Here is a 22,740-nt window from a genome sequence, read left to right as displayed (position 1 = left end):
TCGGAATACTTCTTAAAAAACATCCAAGTTCAAATTTTTCTAAATTTCAAAAATTTGAATTTTTCAATACACCTCGTGCGAATTTCTCGACGTTTTCGGGATTTCGAAGTATTATTTCATTTTCAAATAAAATTTTTCGAAAATCTTGTTTTCCAAATCATTTTGTTGAAATCTAATATCCCAGCTTTAAAAAATATTATTTTCAAATCGAATTTTTTGAAAATTTCAAAAATCTCCATTTTTGGGCAACTTTTAAAAATCTCAATCAATTTTTCTAAACCCCTCTGTATGTATTTTTGACCGTTCTTCGAGAATTCAAGATGATTAAAAAATGTCATTTTCAAATAAAATTTTTCCAAAATTTTCTAAAAATCGAAAAACCTCGATATATTTATCTTTTTCGTATCGAATTTTTCGAAAATTTTTGGCCGCGACGATTGACACTAGGCTTTTAGAATCAGCGGGTCGAGATCTAGTTATATTCCAGGATTTTTTGACGATTTTTAGGCAACTTTTCCAAAATTTTAATTTTTGAATACCCTCCTGACGAATTTTCTGACCGTTTTCTGAAATTTCGAAAAATTACACTTTATGTTTGAGAATGTTTTCAGAAATTTTAGACAACTTTTCAATAATTTTTCAATACCGTTGAGAATTTTTTTTCGGTTTTTAGAAAGTTCTAGATATTAAAGAAATTTTATTTTTAAACAAAATTTTCCGAAAATCTTGATCCGAGACCTTTGACACTTTATGTTTTTCGAATCAGCTCTTTGAGATCACTATTCTGGAATTTTTTGGGGATTTCTAGTCAACTTTCCAAAAATTTCAATTTTTCAATACAATTAGGATTTTTTTGTCCGTTTTCCGAAATTTAGAGATATTTAAAAAAATTCCACCTTTGAACTAAGTTTTTCGAATTAGTTATTTCGGAGAATTTTTCAGGATTTTTTGAAAAAAAGAAAATCCAAATGGTATTGAAAAATTGTGAGTCAAAAATATGGAATTTTTTGGCGTTTTTCGAGATTTCGAAAATTCCATTTTCAAATAAAATGTTTAGCCTTTTCGTGCCCTTGAGAAACTAAAATTTTTTTGAGGATTTATTGGCAGATTTTCAAGAATCTCAAATTTTCGTATCCCGCCCCCGTTTGAATTTTTGGATTGTTTTTCGAAATTTTAAAAAAATTAAAAAAGTCCACTTTCAAATTTTTCTAGAATTTTGTTTTTCGAATTAGCTGGTCGAAATGTATTTTCAAGAATTTTTTTTCAGCCCTCTATTTTTTTAGCCGGTATGTTGTTGCCAAAATTAGTCTTAACTGATTGGCAAGTACTATTGACCTGACAAGACTTGACCTGACGTTGCCTGATCTGACCTGACTTGAGCTGTGGTGAAAAGAAAACAATGTATATAAAAAAAAATGCAAAATATAAGCCCCGCTCACCGGTTCTACATCAGTAGGTAATGATTTTTTTTTATTCGTCGTCAACCGTGGGGGGCGGAGCTTAATTTTTGTACATGTGAAACGTGTTATTAGGTGAGCGTGTTGTTCAAAATTGGAACATATCTAAAAAACGTGGAAAATCGAAAAATATAAAAATGAAAACTCGAACAGTTGCATATCGTAAAATTAGAGGAAAATAAATGAAAAATCGAAAAATTGCAAATCAAAAAATTGAAGTAACTAATAATTGAAATTAAAAAAACAAAATTTATAAAGTCGCAACATTGAAAGTTCGAAAAACTGTAAAAATAAAGGGAGTAAAAACCCGAAACGAAAAATTGCAAATCGAAAATTTGAAAACTGGAAGAATCAAAAACTGAAAAATGATATAAACGAAAAAGTTTTAAAATCCAATAATGAAAAGTGAAATATTTTAAAAATTATTATTATTATTATTGGATGAAAAATTGAAAAATCTAACAATTGAAACATTTTTTCGAAAAAGAAAATTTGTTAAAATTAAATTTTATTAGCAAAATGTGATCCTAGATTCCATTATTTATCAATATAAAATCCAACTTTCGTTTTTCAGAACCAATAAGAAAGAATCAATGATCAAAACGGAATACGGGTGGGTAGGCGGGGCCACTTTTTACTTTGTTTTAAATCTTAGGTTGCAAATCAAAAACTGAAGAAACGAATAGTTGAAAAATCGAGAAACTGAAAATCTGAAACTGAAAAAAACAAAAAATTAAAAAATCCAAAAGTTGAAAAACCGAAAAATTGCACATCGAAAAACTGACGAATCCAAAAATTTCAAAATTTCGCAATGAAAAAAGATAAATCAAAATCAGGACATAAAAAAGCCGAAAAATTAAAAAAAAAGAAAATAAAAAACCGAAGCGAAAATCGAAACCTGAAAAATTAATTGAATAATAAAAAATTGAAAGCTCGTGAAATTGTAAACCGAAAAATTGAATAATCTAAAAACTGAAACATCCAAAAGTTGGAAAATCGAAAAACTGAAAAATTCAAAACTGAAACCTCGAAAAATTGAAAATCTGAAACTGAAAAAACGAAATACTAAAAAATCTAAAAGTTAAAAAATCGAAAAATTGCAAATCAAAAACTGACGAATCCAAAAAATTGAAAATTTTGCAATGAAAAAGAAAAATTATATAATTAGGACATTAAAAAACGAAAAATTTTAAAAATAAAAAAAAATGAAAAACCCAGACGAAAAACTGCAAACCGAAAAATTTAAACATGAAAAATTAAGTGAAAAATGGAAAACTGAAAAATTTAAATCTGAAACCTTAACAGTTGCATATGGTAAAATTGAAGAAACAAGAAGACTGAAAAATTGCAAATCGAAAAAATTAAACAACGAAAAATCAAAAAAATTTAACCTGAAAAACAAAAAATTATACATTAGGACCATTGAAAAACCTAAAAATTGTAAATCGAAAAATTGAAAAATTTCACAATGAAAAAAGAAAACCGGGACATTAAAAAATAGAAAAAATAAAAAACCGAAACGAAAAACTAGAAACCGAAACATTGTGAAAATAGAATTCAATTCCCATTTTGCAGGAAATAAAATAAGCCAATGAAATAGATAAAAAAGTGGGCGGAACTGAGTTTTTTCTAAAGAATCTTGTAAGCAAGCAGTAGCCCCGCCCACCCACCCCTCTTTGTTTCAGTGACTACTCTTGATATTGTTCAGTCTTATCTCAGCCGCCCTCTATTTTGCTAGAGAATATATCATTGGTCAAAATAATTCTTAACTTATTGGCAAGTACTAGGCCCGCCCACCCGCCCTCTATTCTCTTAGAGGGTGTTATTTGCCAAAATTAGTCGTAACCTAACATGACTTAGCTTAATATGACTTAATCTGACTTAACCTGACTTAACCTGACCTTACTTAACTGTCTTACGTACTTAACACATCAATTTCACTAAAACTGACCCAAGCTCTGAAGTAAACTGTAAAATTTGTTGTTTGAAGGACCAACCTCATATTAATAAATTTAAAATCAGAGAAATAAATTTAAAATGTTACTCAAAGAACTCAAAGATATTTTAAACACATCATAAATTTTCGCTAGACCACCCTATATTTTCAGAAAGTAAGTACTACAAATTTAAGTAATCACCTTATTCATATTAATTAAAGTCCACTTAGTTTAAGACGTTGGCAGCCCTGTCGCTTCCCCAAAAACCCATCCATCCTCTCCCCGTTCCCGCCGCCGTCCACGTGCCCCACCGCCCCCGCTCCCGCCGCTTTTTCCGCGAAATCTCAGTTGAATTTCTTTACAGTTCTCCTTCCAAGACAATGGCTCGGCTAAGTACTTCCAGAGCGGGATCCACACGCCAAAAATGGGCGAGAAGGTGGCCCAGGTAAGTGCCCCCAACCCCTGAGTCCCCCCCTTGCGCACGCCCGCCGCGTTTCCACTGTTGTCCTCGCGTTTTTGGAGGAAGAAAGATCGATAGGCAGTCAGTTCGTGTCGCCTCGCAGAGCGGATCAGTCGTGCCGCCGCCGCCGCCGCCGCCCCCACGGACACTGTAAATCGCCCATTTTCCCTTTTTTCTTTTTCATTATTAAGAAAAGCTTCCACGCATTGCACCGATTCGCCACCTTTCAGAAGTATAGTTTAGAGCTTTGCATGGCGGGCCAGGGCCGGCTTCGCGCTTTGGCCCGGAGAGACCGGGCCCTGGCATGGCGCAGGGCCGCCACACGAGGCGCCTGGAGGAGGAGGAGAGTTCGAAGGGTTTCTTTGTCGGATTGGCCGCTAACGAGTTCGGCCTGATAAAGAAATCCTTGAGTCCTTGGGGATGAGTGGAGATTGGGTTCGACGGAGGATGGTGGTTTTATGGTCTTGGGGCTTCCGGCGGATTTGTGGGGGCTGCTTTTTTCACGTTTTTTGACTTTCTTTGATGAGAGTTGCGGCGTTTCGAGGTTTTGTTTGTAGATTTGGTGCTTTGTTATTTAGATTTGCTTTCGAATGATTTTTCCAGTAGTTTGATGCGGCGAAGCGTTCGATTTGTTTGCGTTTGCTGCAAGAGTTACGAGCTCATTTAAAGACTTTCTTCCAGTTTTTTCGTTCTTATATTATACGATAATTCAAAAACACTTACGACTCAATTTTTTTTCCTAATATTATTGTCTTAGAATTTTCCTCACACTAACTTATTCTGGTGGTTTGTCATTTATTCAGGGTCGGTTTCAAATAGTAAGGGTGACGACACCCTCAGGGCGCAGCTCCAGTGGGTGTGATTTCCAAAAAATCAATGCGTAGTTGGAAGATTGTCAAAAATATTCAGATCTGTTTGATCTATTTTAATTAAGTGGGATTTTCTTGAAAATTAAAAAGAGCAAAACGTAGTAAAGTACTTGCACTGCATCAGTTGGTGCACTAATCAAAACACAACACCTTAAACACACCCGCAGCACCGAATAAAAACTGTGTTTACTCTAGAACTTAATTTACTGACTTCGACGATATATTTATTTCATGTTATTAGATAAACATATTTTTTTATAAACCCTCTGTATACCAGTGGTCACTTTGATTTATATTTGTGTAAAGCGCACAATTTTGTTGATCTATGCACAAAATATGTCAACATAGATGTCAAAAATAACCCTACTGCGATTTTTTTTGTGATCCTCTGCAATGTTAAAAAACTTCAAGGAAATTGACAACAAGACGACGTCATCTAAAAATGTACAGGGTGTTTAATAGAAAAAAAGGAGTCGTGTGTTGCGTCTTAAAAACAAAACACTCTGTATAGTTGCAAGTAAAGTTATGTGGCTCGAAAAGTCATACAGGTTTGGTATATTATTTTTTTTTTTGTTTCTGATAATGAGATATCGAGGAGTGCGCGTTTATTGACTCAACCTGTATATAATATACTCGTGTATAGTTCTCAAAGAACTTGGACTCTATTTCCTTTTTTTTCTATTAATCGTACAAGTTTAGTATATTGATTTTTTTCTGTTTTGTTGATTGACTCACCGTGTATATAATATAAATATGTACATATTTTGAAAAATTAATGCTATTATAATTTTTGAAAATTTGTAAGGAATCAGCGTTTTCCAATATATTATATCCAGCAGCAATTTTTCAGTACTCATATTTTCGTTTTTCCAAACACAATGTTTGCAAAGATTTCGAGATTAAAAAAAATATTTTGAAACCGAATTTTTCGAAAAATCTTGCTCGGGGACTATTAACACTATATTTTTCGAATCAGGTCGTCGAGATCTATACCCTAGAGTTCTTAAAGATTTTTAGGAACTTTTAAAAAAACTCAATGTTTGAAAACCTTTTTTAGAGCTTTCGACATATTTAAAAAATTCCCTTTACAAACCAATTAAAAAAAACACTTTATGTTTTTGGAGTGAGTTCGTCAAGAATTTTAAATTTGGTCCAAACCATTGACACTTTTGGAATCAGCTCGTCAAGATGTATTTCCTAGACTTTTTTGAGGATTTTTGAGAGTGTATCTCAATTGCCAAAATCACTCTTGTCTTAGCAGGTACTAGCCCCGCCCACCCACCCTCTCTTTTCTTCGAGTGTATCTCATTTGCCAAAATCAGCCTTATCTTACCCGGTATTAGGCCCGCCCACCCACCCTTTCTCTTCTTAGAGAGTATGTCATTTGCCAAAATCACTCTTATCTTAGCAGGTACTAGCCCCGCCCACCCACCCTCTCTTTTCTTGTGGGGTATGTCATTTGCCAAAATCGGTCTTATTTTAGCAGGTACTAGTTTGAAAATGGAATTTTTCGAAAATTTAGTTCTGGGACCAGTGCGAATCAACTTGAAAAATGTTTAAAAAGTTCTATTGTCAAACAGAATTTTTTAAAAATGTTGTCGGTACCTGTATCTCATAATTTTTTGGTTATTTTTAGGCCACTATTTAAAATATCAATTTTTCAAATTTGTATGAATTTTTTGACCATTTTTCGAGGTTTCGAGTTTTTTCCAAAATTTCGTTTCCAACTGAATTTTTTGAAAATCTTGCTGGGCGATTGTTTTTCGAATCAGTTCGTAGATATCTATGTCCCAAAATGTTTGAGGACCCCTTACGAATTTTTTAATGATTATTCAAGATTTCGAGATATTTAAAAAATGATATTTTCAGATCAAACTTTTTCAACATTTTGATCCGGCAGCATTCACACTAGGTTTTTTGAGGGTCTTTTGACAATTTTCCAAAAATTTCAATTAGTGATTTTTTTGTCTTTGTCAAATTTTCGAATTTTTTAAAAAAATAGTTTGCAAATCGAATTTTTCGCAAATTTGGGTTTTTTGATCTTTTTCGAGCTTTCGAATTGTTTAAAAAAATTCGGTTTTAAACCGAGAATCTTTTGAAATTATTTGTCGGCGACTATTAACACTGTTTTTCGAGTGAGTTGGTCGAGAACTATATCCCAAATTTTTTTGACGATTTTTATGCTACTTTCATTGACCAAAACTTTCGAAAAACCGAAAAATTTCGGCATATTCGATTCTACGTTTTTGGAATCAACTCGTTGAGATTTATATCCCAAAATTGTTTGAGGATTTTTAGGGAACGTTTCAAAAATCTCAATTTGTAATTTTTTTTACTTTTTTCGAGCTTTCGAGATATTTAAAGAAAGACATTTGCATATCAAATTTTTCGAAAACATTACGTTTTTCAAATCGGCTTGTCAAATTCTATAGCCTAATTAACACGTTTAATTTGTCAGTTTAGTTATTTCCGAGAAATTTTTGAGGATTTTTAGATAACTTTTTCAAAAATTTAAATTTTTCAATACCATTAGGAACTTTTTCGATCTGTTTACGAAAAATGTAATTTTCAACTTAAATTTTTCGAAAATTTGAAAGATTTCGACATATAAAGGACCAGTTTATTTTAAAATCGAATTTTTCAAAAATCGAGTTCAGTTGTTAAGCAACTTTTCAACTCCTTTTTTGATCTTTTTTTGAGCTTTAGAATTATGTTAAAACATTTCGTTTTTAAATCGGATCTTTTGAAATTCTTCGTCGGCGATTATTAACACTGTTTTTCGAACGAGTTCGTCGAGACCTATATCCCAAAATTTTCTGACAACTTTCAGGCAACTTTCATTTTTTAAATAAAATTTTTCCAAAATTTTCGAAAAACCAAACAATTTCGACATATTTCAAAAAATTTATTTTCAAATCGAATTTTCTGGAAACTTGGTCCAAGATCACTGACACATTTGTGATCAGCTCGTCAAGATCTATTCCATAGATTTTTCTGAGAATTTTTGATCGTTTTTCAAGCTTTCGAGATATTAAAAAAGGATTAATTTGAAAATCGAATTTTTCGAAAATCTGGTTCTAAGACTTCTGAGACTATTGAAATTTCCAAAAACTTTTTTTGTGTTGTTCGAACCAGGGCGTCGAGATATCAGAATTTTTTGAGGATTTTTGGGCGACCTTTCAAAAATTACAATATTTCAAAACCTATTTTGGAACTTTCGAGCTTTATTTCAAAAATTTCGGTTAGCGGTTTTTTGTCCAATCAGTTCATAGAGATCTATATCCCAAAATGTTTGAAGATTTTTAGGCAATTTTCAAAAATCTAAATTCTTCTGAACCCCCCTCACGAATTTTTTAACAGTTATTCAAGATTTTTGACGATTTTTAGACAATTTTTAAAAAATGTCGATTATTCAAAATGAATGACCCGTTTCTTGAGGTTTCAAGATGTTTACGAAAAATGTCATTTTCAGATAAAATTTTTACAAAATTTTCGAAAAGCTGAAAAATTTGGAGATATTTAAAATAATTTATTTTCAAATACCATTTTGGTCTGAGATCATTGACATTTTTGGGATCACCTGGGGTTTTATAACTCGAAATTTTTTGGGGATTTTTAGGACACAAAAATCCCAATTTGTGAGTTTTTTGACTTTTTTTCGAGCTTTCGAGATATTTAAAAAACGTCATTTACAAATCGAATTTTTCGAAAATTTGGATCGGGGAACCATTAACACTATGTTTTTCAAATCAACTTGTCAAATACCATATACTAATTGACACCTTCAATTTTTCAATTTAGTTATTTCCGAAATTTTTTTGAGAATTTTTAGATAACTTTTCAAAAATCTCAATTCTCAACAATTTTTTGGACGTAGAAATTTTGAAAAAATTTCATTTTCATTTTCAGGCATTTTTTCAAAAATATCAATTATTGAAAATGAATCACCCGGTTTTTGAGATTTTGCCATGCTTACGAAAAATGTAATTTTCAAATTACATAAATTTTTCCAAAATTTTCGAGATATTGAAAAATTTTGAGATATTGAAAACTAATTTGTTTTCAAATCGAATTTTGCCCCGGGACCATTGACACTACGTTTTTGGAATCACCTCGTCAAGATTTATTTCCCAAATTTTTTTCAGGATTTTTAGGAAACTTTTCGAAAATCTTAATTTGTATTTTTTTCTTTGAGCTTTTTTCCGAAGTCTCGAGATATTTAAAACATTCCATTTGCAAATCGAAATTTTCCGAAAATCTGGGCCCGGAAATCATTAACAATATGATTTTCGAATCAGCTTGTCTAATTCCAAGTCCTAAATAACACGTTTAATTTTTCACTTTAGTTATTTCCGCGAATTTTTGGAGGATTTTTAGATAACTTTTCAAAAATTTCAAATTTTCAATATCATTAAAAAAATTTTGGGCGTTTTTCTTGATTTCGATATTTTAAAGAAATTGCATTTTCATTTCAGGCATTTTTTCAAAAATATCAATTATTCAGAATGAATGAGCCTGTTTTTAAGATTTCGATTTGTGTACGAAAAATGTGATTTTCAAATTAGATTTCTCCAAAATTTTCGAAAAATTGAAAAATTTCGAGATATTAAAAACCAGTTTATATTCAAATCGAATTTTTCGAAAATGTAGGTCAGTTTTTAGGCGACTTTTCAAAAATTACAACTTTTCAAATCCTTTTTTGACATTTTTTTCGAGATTTTTCTATTATTTTATTTAAAAACTTTCATTTTCAAATTGAATTTTCTGGAAATTTGGTCCCAGATCACTCACAAATGTGTAATCGATTCGTCAAGATCTATTTCCTAGAATTCTTTGAGAATTTTTGATCATTTTTCAAGCTTTCGAGATATTTAAAAAAATTAATTTGAAAATTGAATTTTTCGAAAATATGAAAATTTTGTCGCTTTATGTTTTTCAAATCAACTAATCAACTGCCGAGATCTATATCCCAGAATTTTTTGAGGATTTTTAGGCAACTCTTCAAAAATATCAGTGCTTCAAAACCTATGTATTTTCGAACTTTCAAGGTACATATTTAAAAAAATATAATTTTAGGCCGAATTTTTTTGAAAATCTTCGTTGGAGATTATTAACACTTACATTTTTCGAACCAGTTTCGTCGATATCTGTATCTCAGAATTTTTTGGGAATTTTTAGAGAACTATTTAAAAATATAAATTTTTCAAAATTGTATGAATTTTTTGACCATTTTTAGAGTTTTCCAGTGATTTCAAAAATTTCGTTTCCAACTGAATTTTTTAAAAATCTTGGTCGGCGAGTATTTGTCGAATCAGTTCGTGGAGATCTATTTCAAAAATCTAAATTCTTCAAAACCGCCCTTACGAATTTTTTAACGATTATTCAAAATTACGAGATATTTAAAAAATGTCTTTAAATTAAATTTTTCCAAAATCTTCGAACAATTGAACAATTTTGAAATTATCAAAAATTTAATTTTCAAATGAAAATTTTCCAACATTTTGATTCCGGACAATTTTTCAAAAATTTCATTTACTGATTTTTTTTTAACTTTTTCGAACTTTCAAGACATGTATTTAAAAAATTGCGTTTGCAAATCGAATCTTTCGAAAATCTGAGTCAGTTTTTAAGCAACTTTTCAAAAATCACAACTTTTCAAATCCTTTTTTGAGCGTTCGAATTATTTAAAAAAGTTCGTTTTTAAACCGAATTTTATGAAATTACTTCGTCGAAGACTATTACCACTGTTTTTCGAATGAGAACGTCGAGAACTATATCCCAAAATTTTTTGACAAAAATATCACATACAATTTTTCTAAAATTTTCGAAAAACTGAAAATTTTTGAGATATTTCATAATATTATTATCAAATCGAATTTTGGTCTGGGACCATTGCCACTAGGTTTTTGGAATCAACTCGTCGAGATTTATATCCCAAAATTTTTTGAGAATTTTTAGGACACTTTTCAAAAGTCTCAATTTATGAATTTGTTGACCTTTTTTCAAGCTTTCGAAAATCGAATTTTTCGAAAATCTGGGTCCAGGAACCATTTAACACAATGTTTTTCGAATCATCTTGTCAAAATCTACATTCTAATTAACATGTGTAGTTTTTCCATTTAGTTATTTCCCAGAATTTTTTGAGAATTTTTCGAAAATCTCAATTTTCCAACACCATTAAGAATTTTTTGATTTCGAAATTTTAAAGAACTTTCATTTTCAAATAAAATTTTTCGAAAATCTTGGCCGGAATCATCGACGCTTTATGCTTTTCGAAGTAGCTTGTGGAGATCTATAGCCCATAAGTTTCTGAGGATTTTGTAGTAATTTTTCAAAAATCTCAGTTTTTCAATACCAATAGGAATTTTTTGACCGTTTTTCGAGATTTCGATCTTTTAGAGAAATTTCTCTGACTTTGGAGATTTTTAGTCAACTTTTCAAATATCTCAATTTTTCAATTTTTCGAAAATCTTGGTGTTGTGTTTGAAAAAACTGTTACTTGAAAATTATGATACATGCATATTTTAGAGTTTCTTTTTTGTAAACCCTCTATATACTAAGATGTAGTGAGATCCTTAACGTAACTTGGCAATGTCGCATCGGAATTTTAAACCTGAAATATGCTTATATTCTTAAGGTGACGCTAATCAAGGCATGTGAAAATATATAGGGTGTTTGACTAAAAAATAAAAACAAGTTGTATCTTGCGCCTAAAAAGAAAACACCTGTATAGTTGAAACATAAAGGAGTCGAACTCAATTGAAAATTCCGAAAATTTAAAATAAACATTCCAAAAAGTCTGTTATTAAAAAAATTTTTTGAATTATGCAAAGAAAAAAGTGAAAAAACAAACTAGAAACGGGAAATTTCGTCACAATAAAGATAATGGAACTTCCCCCAGTATTAAAACATATATTATATGTTACTTAAGGCACTTGTGACGAAACTTAAGGAAGTTCTATAGTTTTCTATAAGTACGTAATAAAATATATGAGTAACTTTCGAGCGTTACTCCTCTAACAATTATTGACATTTTTTTTTTAATTTCAGCACTTGCAACACAAATAATCATTAGTTTTAAAATCTTGAAAATCTTCAAAAGATTCATTTTCACTCCAGAAAATTTTCCTCAATAAAGTAACGAACTAATAAAACACGACTCAAAAATGTTCACAACTTTTTTAAACCGAATCACTTCATGATGTTTAGTTTGAGTGTAAAACAAGTTGTTAAAAGAGCAAAACTGTTAATTAAAACATTCCTACAAGCTCCGAATTCCACAAAAATCACAAACCCGCTCGATTAAATAGCCCGTGGCCAACAATTTTTATGTGCTTTTGAACTTTACGAAACAAAGAGAATCCAGAAATAAAAATTCAAAGTATTGATCGCCCGTTTCGCCCCAAGCGAAAACAAGTGGTCGTTGAATATTTATAAATGATTAAAGCTGCTCTTATCGGGAAATGTTACACTTTTCCAGAAACAAAAATGCAAAATACCGATAGCACTCTAAATGTTTAAGTAAGTCAATTTTAGCCGACTTTAAGCGGCGTCAGTTAACGTGTTTATAAATTTAAACAATATTCAACTGAGCGAGTCGTAACCGCATTTTCAAACCGACGTCTCGTTTCGAGAAAGTTTTAATTAAGTGGAGTTAAACTCGGAAATATAATTATTCAAGTGCTTAAAACAGCCACTAGGCTACCGAAAACTTGTTATTCCGGGGTGGAACCCAACAAAAGATGGTGTTAATATCAAAGAACGAAATTATGATGTTATGGAAAATGGTGGATGCGCCGGGTTAATTTTGGCGCTTTTACAAGAAATCGAAATAAGAAATCCGATTCACACCAAAGTATTTGAGTGTCACAGCTTGATAAATTTTTAATCTCTGCGTTGAAAAGCTGTTTGTTATTTTAAGCTACTGCGACAACGTTTGCTCAGACGTGGAAGTAAACACTCGAAGAGAGATTGTTTGTTTTGAAGAGGCTATGAAAAACAAAGCTTTGTTTTTATAATCTTGATACGTATAGTAGTAGTTTAAAATGACGTCAATTTAGGTATAGTTAAAAAAACATCCCTCTGACTATAAGTTTTCTGGCGTCCAGAACTTCTTGTTTACGTCACACTGCAGAAACAACCCCATGCATAATTTTACTATTCCTCGTAAAACCCACCCTAGCACGAACAATGACCAAATGGCCATGATCCACTTGCCTCGCACTTACACCCCTATCAGCAGCTGCTTTGCATTATGGATTATTTTTACCCTTGCCAAGTCTCCCCCGTCACGCTTCCCGACTCACCCCAGCCCGCCGTGGCGTCCCGTTTCAGAACCCTTGCAAAATGTACAAAAACGCAATAAAACCAGAATTTTGACGACCGCTCGTCGCCCACCGAATTGATCGGATTCGCGCCGCAGCAGGACACGCACAGTCTAAACTGTGCAGGATAATGCCGGAAGCAGTGGCAGCGCTCAGCATGTGCGAGCACTAGTTCGGGTAGTTTTATGTTTGAATGAGTGCGCGAAATGTGACGGCAAGATGTTGATTAAGAACCAGAAGATGGACGAGGTCAACCCCGAGAATATTAACATCATTAAGAAGATCATCGACGACTTCGAGCAGAACGCGAGGGGGCAGAAGCAGCGGAGGCGGGGCAGGAGCTGCAAGATCAGCCAGAGCGACTCGCTGATACATAGGTACAGGAGGTGGGTTGGAGGGAGGGGGAGGCCGGAGCGGCCCGGAGTTGGTGGCTTTGGTTTTAATTAATATATAGTTAGTTTGTGCTACTCAAATATGAAGTGGCAGATTCTGGTCAAAGTTCCTATCAACATAATTTCCACTTCGTGACTTCACATTAGTGCAATTCTTCAGCTTATTTTTGTGACGGCTTGTCCCAATATTCTGAGTGTGTGAATCCATGTCGAATTTTCACCCTAGACATTCAGAATTTTTGGAAAAAATTCAAAACTGAATAACAATATTTTGCAATATAACTTTGAAACTGCAAAACCGATTGCTCTGAAATCTTGTAAATAGTTTAAAATTATCGTACTCATGATAAATCGTTAAGTAAAATTTATTCGTTTATCCCCTCCCAAAAAATTGATGACGTCATCTCAAAATTTTGCCGAATAATTCCTTTCCAAAATGTGCAAAATATGGTGAGTCTATACTTGTGATTTATCATTGGATTAAAAGTTTTTAATTTCTTCCACGGGGTGACTCATAAAATTTCATGAATGAGTCAATTTATTTTATTGATTAAATCTGGAACGGCTCACTCCGTTTTCCCGAAAATTGACGTTTCACGACTCCTTGAATACGAAAACATAGGTCTCTTGTTTCTGTCATTTCTGTCAATTTGAGAATGTACTTTATATAATAATCAAATTTGTGGAAAGATTCCAAATGTTGTGAAAGTTCCAAATATCGTAACCCTTTCAAAGGTTTCAAGGTTTTCAAGGATGCCAAAAACTCTAAGGACTGCAAGGATTTCAGAAATTAAAAAAAAATTAAATAAAAAGGCTAGAGAAGCCGGCAATTTAAAAGTTCTGAAGGGATTTCAGGGATTTCAAAAATTTTGAAGATTCCACAGATTCCAAATATTTAAAAATTGGAAAGATGATAAAAATCCTAGAGATTTAAAACTATTTAAAATTCTAGAGATACTGAAGTAAAAATAATGAAAATCTGAAAGCTCTAAAGATTATAAAACATTTAGAGATTCTAAAGATTCCAAAGTTTCCAGTGGTTTGAAAGATTCAAAAAGTACAAGAGCTTTCATGGATTACATACACTAAAAATTGCGAATTGTAAAGATACTTAAGATTCTAAATAAACTAAAGTTCTAATATTCTAAATATAAAAAAGATCCAATAAGATCTTAAAAATGACCCTAGAAATTGCACAAATTTTAGTCTTTATAAAACTCCTAGTAATTCCCAAAGTGTTCAAAATTTCCATAGGTTGAAAACACTCTAAAGAGCCTAAAGGTTAAATACTCTAAAGACTAAAAATTTTAAATGCTCTAAAATTCTGTTTCGAATACTTGAAAGATTCAAAGGTTCTAGAGAAATTCCAAAAAGCGAAAGATTCTAAAAACTTGTGAAAATTGCGTGAACTTTTAGAATGCCAAAGATTTTCAATATTGCAAAGATTTTAAAGAAAACAAAAATCGTAAAGATCGAAAAAATGCTTTCTTTAATTTTTATAAATCCTAAAAGCACTGAAGGCCTTGAACACCCTAACTATTATCTTATAAATTTTGGAGACTACAAAGATTCCAGAGATTCCAAAAATTCCAAAGATTTAGACTCTTGAGATCTATAAATTTGAGGAAACCTGAAAAAATTTAGAAAGTGTGGGACAAATGTGGTAGACCTAGAAATTTTGAAAATATTGGAAAATACTGAATTTCAAAATTCTGGTATAACCGGAGCCTGATGGTTTTAGAAATTTGGAAAATGTGGAAATTCTGGTCATTTTGTGTACCAATTTGAAAACTTGGGCTAATCTGGAAAATATGAACATTCCGGAAATTTTCAATTTTGCAAATTACGAGAATTCCCAAAAATTAAAAGAAAATAAATATTAAATTTCAAAGTTTCAAAAGTTTTTTTCATTCACTAGAATTTGCGAATTGTAAAGACACCAATGATGCTAAATAAACTAAAATTTTAGGTTCTAAGTAGAAGAAACATCAAACAAAATTTTAAAAATTGTAAGATCTTGGAGGTATTAATGTTAAGATTTTACAAATTTGCAAAAAAACGCATGAACATTTTTTTTTTAAATTGTAAAGACTAAACAAAACGAATATGATAAAAATTTAAAAAGGGTCGTAATTAAGTGTGCATTATTTTTAATACTTTGTGCATTAAATTTTATACTTTGCGTAATAACATTTGTGCATTAAATTTACTATGTAGCGCCATAAGTTTTTGCATTTTGTGGATTATATAAAGTGAAAATGGGAATAATAAAATTATTGTTTTGGGCAATGATTTTCTGTACTGCATGCATTATTGAAACTGTATAGAAAATAACAAACAAAAATAGACCTGCTGTATTAAAATGTATTTTATGAATGCATACAAAATTAACAAAAGCATAAGATATTCATAGCAAAAAAGTAGCTAAACAAATTAAAAGTTTTGAAAAAATTAACAAAGAAACTTAAAATAAACATTCTTTCATCAAAAAACTCAATTACTAAATATTATTAATTTATTGAATAATAATAATTAATGCTTTTTGGGGTTTAGAAGGGCGGATTCCTTCCCTGCCGAACTGGCGCGAAATAAAGCACATGACACGTCGTCTTTTAAAGAGTGGGAGTGTAATGCCCACTTTACTGTGAACTAATGCACATTTTTGTAATTTACGGAACATTTGAAATGCTCGTTTATTTTTTCTCAAATACAAATTGATTTATTAAAGAAACAGTTATTTTAACGAATGAGCGAATTTAATGAAATAATTCTAAATTGCATTATTTATTGCGCAAATAGAAAAAATAATCTGCCATTATTTTATTTATTGTCCCTTCAGTTTTACAAATGCTGAAATAGTTTCTTCTGTGCTGAAATGTTTTTAATAATGCTGTGACTTATTTCACATTTCATTAAAACTAGTGCGCATTTAAATTGTTCTCATTTAAAAATTGCAGAAATCTGGAACACCCTAATTATTATTTTATGCATCTCAGATATTGTAAAGATTCCAGAGATTCCAAAAGTTTCAGAGTGTCTTTAACACTTGCGGTCTAGTAATTTTAAAAAATCTCGAAATATCTAGAAAATGGGAGGCTTAGTTTAAGCTTTTTCTACAGGGACTTCATTCTAGTGATTAATCTTGATATTCTTCAGTCTTATCTTAGAAAATAGTAGCCGCGCCCACCCGCCCTCTATTTTCTAGGAAGGTATAGTGTATAGTTTCCCCAGTTCCAATTCGGTTTTATGATGTATAAAAATGTTAAATTTCTTAAGAATAGATTACTACTGCTGGTGATGAGACAGACATAAATAACCATGTCGTTACCATTATACAGTATAATGGTAACGACATGGTTAAATCTTTATTTATATCTGCCCATCACCGGTAGTAATAATTTATTGTTAAGGAAGTTAACTTTTACACAGTGAGGTGCTGTTATAAAACCGAATTAGAACTGGGGAAACTATATAACATTTTCTAAAATCAGTCTTATCTTAGCAAGTACTTGCTCCAACCACCCGTACTTTATTTTCTTAGAGGGTATATCGCTGGCCAAGATCAGTCTTATCTTAGCAAGTAGTAGCCCCGCCCACCCACCCTCTATTTTCTTGTAAAGAATAGTATATAGTTTCCCCAGTTCCAATTCGATTTTATTATGTGTAAAAAAGTTAACTTTCTGAAGAATAGATTACTACTACTGGTGATAAGACAGACATAAATAACCATGTCGTTACCATTATGCAGTATAATGATAACGACATGGTTAAATCTTTATTTATAACTGCCCATCAACGGAAGTAGTAATCTATTGTTAAGGAAGTTAACTTTTACAGAATGAGGTACTATCATAAAATCAAATTAGAACTGGGGAAGCTATATATAATTGCCCAAAATGAGTCTTAATTTAGTAAGTACTAGCTCTAACCACCCGTACTTTATTTTCTTAGAGGGTATATCGTTGGTCAAGAACAGTCTTATCTTAGCAAATACTAGCCCCACCCACCCGCCCCCGATTTTTATGGAAGGTATAGTGGCCCCAGTTCTAGTTCGGTTTTATGATGTGTAAAAAAAGTTAGCCTTCTTAAGAATAAATTACTACTGCTGGTGATAAGACAGACATAAATAACCATGTCGTTACCATTATACAGTATAATGATAATAATGATAACGACATGGTTAAATCCTTATTTATAACTGCCCATCACCAGTAGTAGTAATTTATTGTTAAGGAAGTTAACTTTTACACAATGAGGTACTGTTGTAAAACCGAATTAGAACTGGAGAAACTGTATAACATTTTCTAAAATCAGTCTTATTTTAGCAAGTACTTGCTCCAACCACCCGTACTTTATTTTTTTAGAGAGTATATCACTGACCAAGATTAGTCTTATCTTAGCAAGTACTAGCCCCGCCCACCCGCCCTCTATCTTCTTGGAAGGTATAGTGTATAGTTTCCCCAGTTCGAATTCGGTTTTATGATGTGTAAAAAATTTAACTTTCTTAAGAATAGATTACTACTGCTGGTGATGAGACAGACATAAATAACCATGTCGTTACCATTATACAGTATAATAATGATAACGACATGGTTAAATCCTTATTTATAACTGCCTATCACCGGTAGTAATAATTAATTGTTAAGGAAGTTAACTTTTATACAATGAGGTACTATCATAAAACCAAATTAGAACTGGGGAAGCTATATATAATTGTCCAAAATGAGCCTTATTTTAGTAAGTACTAGCGCCATCCACCCGTCTTTTATTTTCTTAGAGAGTATATCATTGGCCAACATCAGTCTTATCTTAGCAAGTACTAGCCCCGCCCACCCACCCTCTATTTTCTTGGAAGGTATAGTGTATAGTTTCCCCAGTTCCAATTCGGTTTTATGATGTGTAAAAAAGTTAACTTTCTTAAGAATAGATTACTACTGCTGGTGGTGAGACAGTCATAAATAACCATGTCGTTCCCATTATACAGTATAATGGCAACGACATGGTTAAATCCTTATTTATGACTGTCCCATCACCGGCAGTAGTAATCTATTGCTAAAGAGGTTAACTTTTACACAATGTGGTACTATCGTAAAACCGAATTAGAACTGGAGAAACTATATATCATTTTCCAAAATGAGTCTTTTCTTAGTAAGTTCTAGCCCCATTCACTCGTCCTTTATTTTCTTAGAGGATATATCATTGGCCAAAATCAGTCTTATCTTATCAAATACTAGCCCCGCCCACCCACCTTCTATTTTCATGGAAGGTATAGGTTCCCCAGTTCGAATTTGGTTTCATGATGTTTAAAAGTTAACTTTCTTAAGAATAGATTACGATTGTTCAAAATTTCCATAGATTGGAAAGACTTAAAAAGTCTAAAGATTAAATAGTCTAAACACTAAAGATTTTAAAGGTTCTATACTTTTAGAAGGTCTAAAGTCTCTAAGGACTCTAAAGGGTCAAAAGCTAAAATTCTGTTTCGAATACTTGAAAGATCCTAAAGGTTCTAGAGAAATTCCAAGAAGCCAGCGATTCTAAAAATTCCAAAGACTTTAAAGAAAACAAAAATCTTAAAGACCTAAGCATCGCAAAGAGAGTATATCAAGAGATTCCAGAGATTCCAAAAATTCCAAAGATTTAGAGTCTTGAGATCTATAAATTTTAAAAAATCTGGAAAAATTTCGAAAGGATGGGGAAAATGTGGTAAACCTAGAAATTTTGAAAATATTGAAAAATGGTATAACTGGAGTCTGATAATTTTAGAAATTTGGAAAATGTGGAAATTCTGGTCATTTTGTGTACTTCGGAAAATCTGAAAAATTGGGCTAATCTGTAAAATCATGTAATGGAAATTTTGAAAATTTTGCAAAATACGAAAATTCCCAAAAATTAAAAGAAAATAAAAAATATTAAATCACAAAATTTTTAAAGTTTACACAATTCTAAAAATTGTAGATATTCTAAAAATTCTGAAAACTGGACACATTTTAAAAATTTTGTTTTTCATACACTAGAATTTGCGAATTGTAAAGACACCAAAGATGCTAAATAAGCCTAAGTTTAAGTTCTAAATAGAAGAAACATCCAACAAAATCTTAAAAATTGTAAAGATCTTGGAAGTGTTAATGTACCTAGAAATTATAAAAATTCAAAACTTTATAAAATTTGTAGTAATTGTGAAGTGTCCAAATTTCCAAAGATTGTTAAGACTCTAGGGACTCTGAAAACTGTAAAGATTCTAAATACTCCAACGACTCAAACGTCAAAAAGGTTTTTAAAATTCCGTTCCAAATATTTCAGATTCTATAATTTGTAAAAAACGCATGAACTTTTAACATTACAAAAATTTTAAAGATTCCAAAGAATCCTAAAAATCGTAAAAGTCTGAAGAATTCTTCCTTTAATTTTTATAAATCCTACAAGTATTAGCAGTCTTGAACACTCTTAATTATTATCTGATTCATCTCAGAGATTCTAAAGATTCCAGAGATTCCAAAAAAATATAAAGGCTCTTGGGGTCTATTAAGTTTAGAAAATCTGGAAATATCTAGAAAATGTGAAAAATTTTGAAAACTAAGGAAAATATTGAATTCTGGATATCCGAAAACTGATATTTTCATAATGTGTACTTAGAAAATCTTGAACTTCTGGAAATTTCAAAAATTTACTCAATTCTAGAAATTCTAAACATTTTACTGAGTTTGTGAAAATATTCCAAACACTGTGAAAATTTAAAGTCTCTTTTAAATTTCAAAGATTTCGAGGATTTCAAGGGTGTCAAAACTATAAGAAATCTATTAATATTAAATTGATATATGCGCCTTTGCTAAAATGTTAATGACGTCATCAAAAAAAAAAAAATTATATGGTAAAACTGACTATAAAGACGAAAAAAAAATTCTCAAAGTTAAAGTTGATAATAATTTTTCGAAGTTGTATTTGTTCGACTGGACTTTAGGGGCTAGGGAAGTTCTGTCGAAATAACTATCCACCAATTTTTTAGAATGTAAAACCTTCTCGGGTATCCTAACTGTTCTCTTTTAAAGAAGGAGAAAATTTCTCGAGGGCCCCAACTGTCGTTTTTTAAGAATATTAAAACTCCTCAGGGCTCCCAACTGTCTTTTTTCTACAGAGACTTCATTCTAGTGACTACTCTTGATTTTGTTTAGCCCTATCTTAGAAAATACAAGCCCCGCCCACCCGCCCTTGATTTTCATGGAAGCTATATCATAGGCCAAAATCAGCCTTATCTTATCAAGTACTAGCCCCGCCCACCCGCCCTTGATTTTCATGGAAGGTATATCATAGGCCAAAATCAGCCTTATCTTAGCAAGTACTAGCCCCGCCCACCCGCCCTTCATTTTCATGGAAGCTATATGGTTTTCCAAAATCAGTCTTATCTTAGCAAGTACTTAATTTTTTCTCAGTGTGCTTTCGTCCGGTATAACATTTTTGCAATATTTTTCTAAAATTTAAATATTTGCCGTCATTGAATTAATGGCCAAAGTGTACAAATATAAGCTTGTTTTTATTTTTTGTTTGGGTAATTTTTGTTCAATTTATTTATTAGAGTATTAATTACTTAAAAAACACACTGGTCATTATAGGAAATCCTCGTTGGAATAGGACTCAAGACAGGAAATAGCGAATTGTGCTTTCTTTAAAACTTCTCAATTATTTGTCAAAACTTGCTAAAACGATTATGAAATATCAAAAAAATTAACGGAAATTTCAAATCCATTTTGCATTGGGTGAAAATCAACTTAGGTTAAATCTTCCATTCGATCATAAATTGGAAGATCTACTTAGTGCATTGTCGAGAGATTTATAACCTCCCTTTATTTGTCCAGGAAGGTTTTCTACCAGCTAATAAAAACATCGTCCAATAAAGCTGTTGATATCCCCTATTCAAATATTTCCCTCCATCATTAAGCGCTTCGATACTATGACACCCACATTTTTCCTAAAAACCAACTTCTCCAAGTTGTATTAAGATTAATGAAATTTCGTAAAAAATTAATTCGAGCTACTTGTACACTATTAAATAAATAAAAACAACGCAGAAAAAGCTTCCTCAGCTTTTCCACTTGAATTCAATAAATTACCACCAAACCTCCAACCAAATAAATAAAACAAAAGCCCACCAAACCCGGAACGCCTCTCCGCCCTCTCGCCCCTCACCGCTCTCGCGCCCCAGGTGCCAGATATCGCCCAAGAGCGGGGGCAGCCTCGACGGGGCCTTCTTCCGCATCCGCTGCAGAGGCGACAGCCTGGACGACTTCATCAGGAGCGAGGACGAGGTCTATATAAATTTCGTGGAAAATGGGGACGATAACGGGAACGCGGACGCCAACGCGTTCAAGCCCCGCGTCCGGAAGAGCTTCCTCAAGGCCAACAGCGTGGGGGTCGACGAGGTCAAGCTGTACATGGAGTCGAAGAAGCACCAGGAGCGGGTCACGAAGAACGTGAAAGAGGTAAATTTGTGCGTGGTGGGTCGGTTGTGAAATTGTATGTGGTTTTTGCTGTTTCGTTGATAATTCCGTGGGGTTACGGGGCGGCGGAGCTTTGTGTTCGGAAAGGTTGCGTCAGTAATGATTCTCGCGAAGTTTTTGTCAAAGGCTCTGCGCAATTTCTGTTGCGATCTTTTGAAAGTTTGATGTCTAATTTAACAGTAAAGGGCATTTCAAACGGAGGAAAATTAATTTCTCTTTTGCTTGTTGTAGTCATAGACAATGTGTAGTTTGTGCGCTGTGTGTCTGAAATTGAATTTCTGGAGCAATTTTGCATTGCAGAATTTATTTCAGGCATCAATTGTAGAATTTTACTTAATTTGATTTCAATTGAAGTCGGATTTCAATCTGCATCTCACAAAATATTTTTCGAGTTTATGATTTCACCATGTTACAACGGTTCAAGATATTGACTCTCTGTTGTTACCATTCGATTCTTTGGAGTTTTTTAATTACAACAAATCATTTTCTGGCCCGAATAAGGTAGTAGTTCGAGCCTGAGAGACCGATAAAGCGAACGATGCCATTTTTCTGTTCGTAAAATCATTTGAAAAATTAAGAAAAAACCAGCAAAACTTCGTAAAGCAATTTTGAACCTTGATTCGTATTCACGAGGTTCAAATTAGTAAAGAGACAAATTTTCACAAAGGTGAGAGTCTAATTAAGCGAGATAGACAGAAATGGTCATAATCTGAAATTTTTGCGGTATGGCGGAAAGTAAGAGAAGAAATAAAATTCTTTCGATTTGCCTGAAATTGAGTTTCTAAACTAATTCTAAACTGTAGAATTAA

The 22,740-nt window shown here is 32.2% G+C and overlaps 1 protein-coding gene across 7 annotated transcripts in view; it reads left to right on the top strand.

Moving 5' to 3' along the window:
• The window catches only part of LOC135140256 (potassium voltage-gated channel subfamily H member 6-like), a 262,036-nt gene that overhangs the window by 135,703 nt on the left and 103,593 nt on the right, over window positions 1–22,740 (top strand). For 5 of the 7 annotated variants that reach the window (XM_064070741.1, XM_064070737.1, XM_064070740.1 and 2 more), the window contains one exon: window positions 3,759–3,839. In XM_064070741.1, the coding sequence (XP_063926811.1) occupies window positions 3,759–3,839 (81 nt within the window). Of the gene's footprint in view, window positions 1–3,758; window positions 3,840–13,058; window positions 13,434–21,636; window positions 21,914–22,740 lie in introns of those variants that run through there. The other 2 variants (XM_064070742.1, XM_064070743.1) reach the window with 2 other exon arrangements.

The sequence above is a fragment of the Zophobas morio genome, unplaced genomic scaffold (genome assembly GCF_036711695.1).
Source record: "Zophobas morio isolate AGI-343-1 ecotype UQ-CSIRO unplaced genomic scaffold, CSIRO_AGI_Zmor_V1 ptg000038l, whole genome shotgun sequence".
Lineage (NCBI taxonomy): Eukaryota > Metazoa > Arthropoda > Insecta > Coleoptera > Tenebrionidae > Zophobas > Zophobas morio.
Note: the sequence above shows the minus strand (reverse complement) of the source record. Positions and strands in the feature narration are given on the sequence as shown.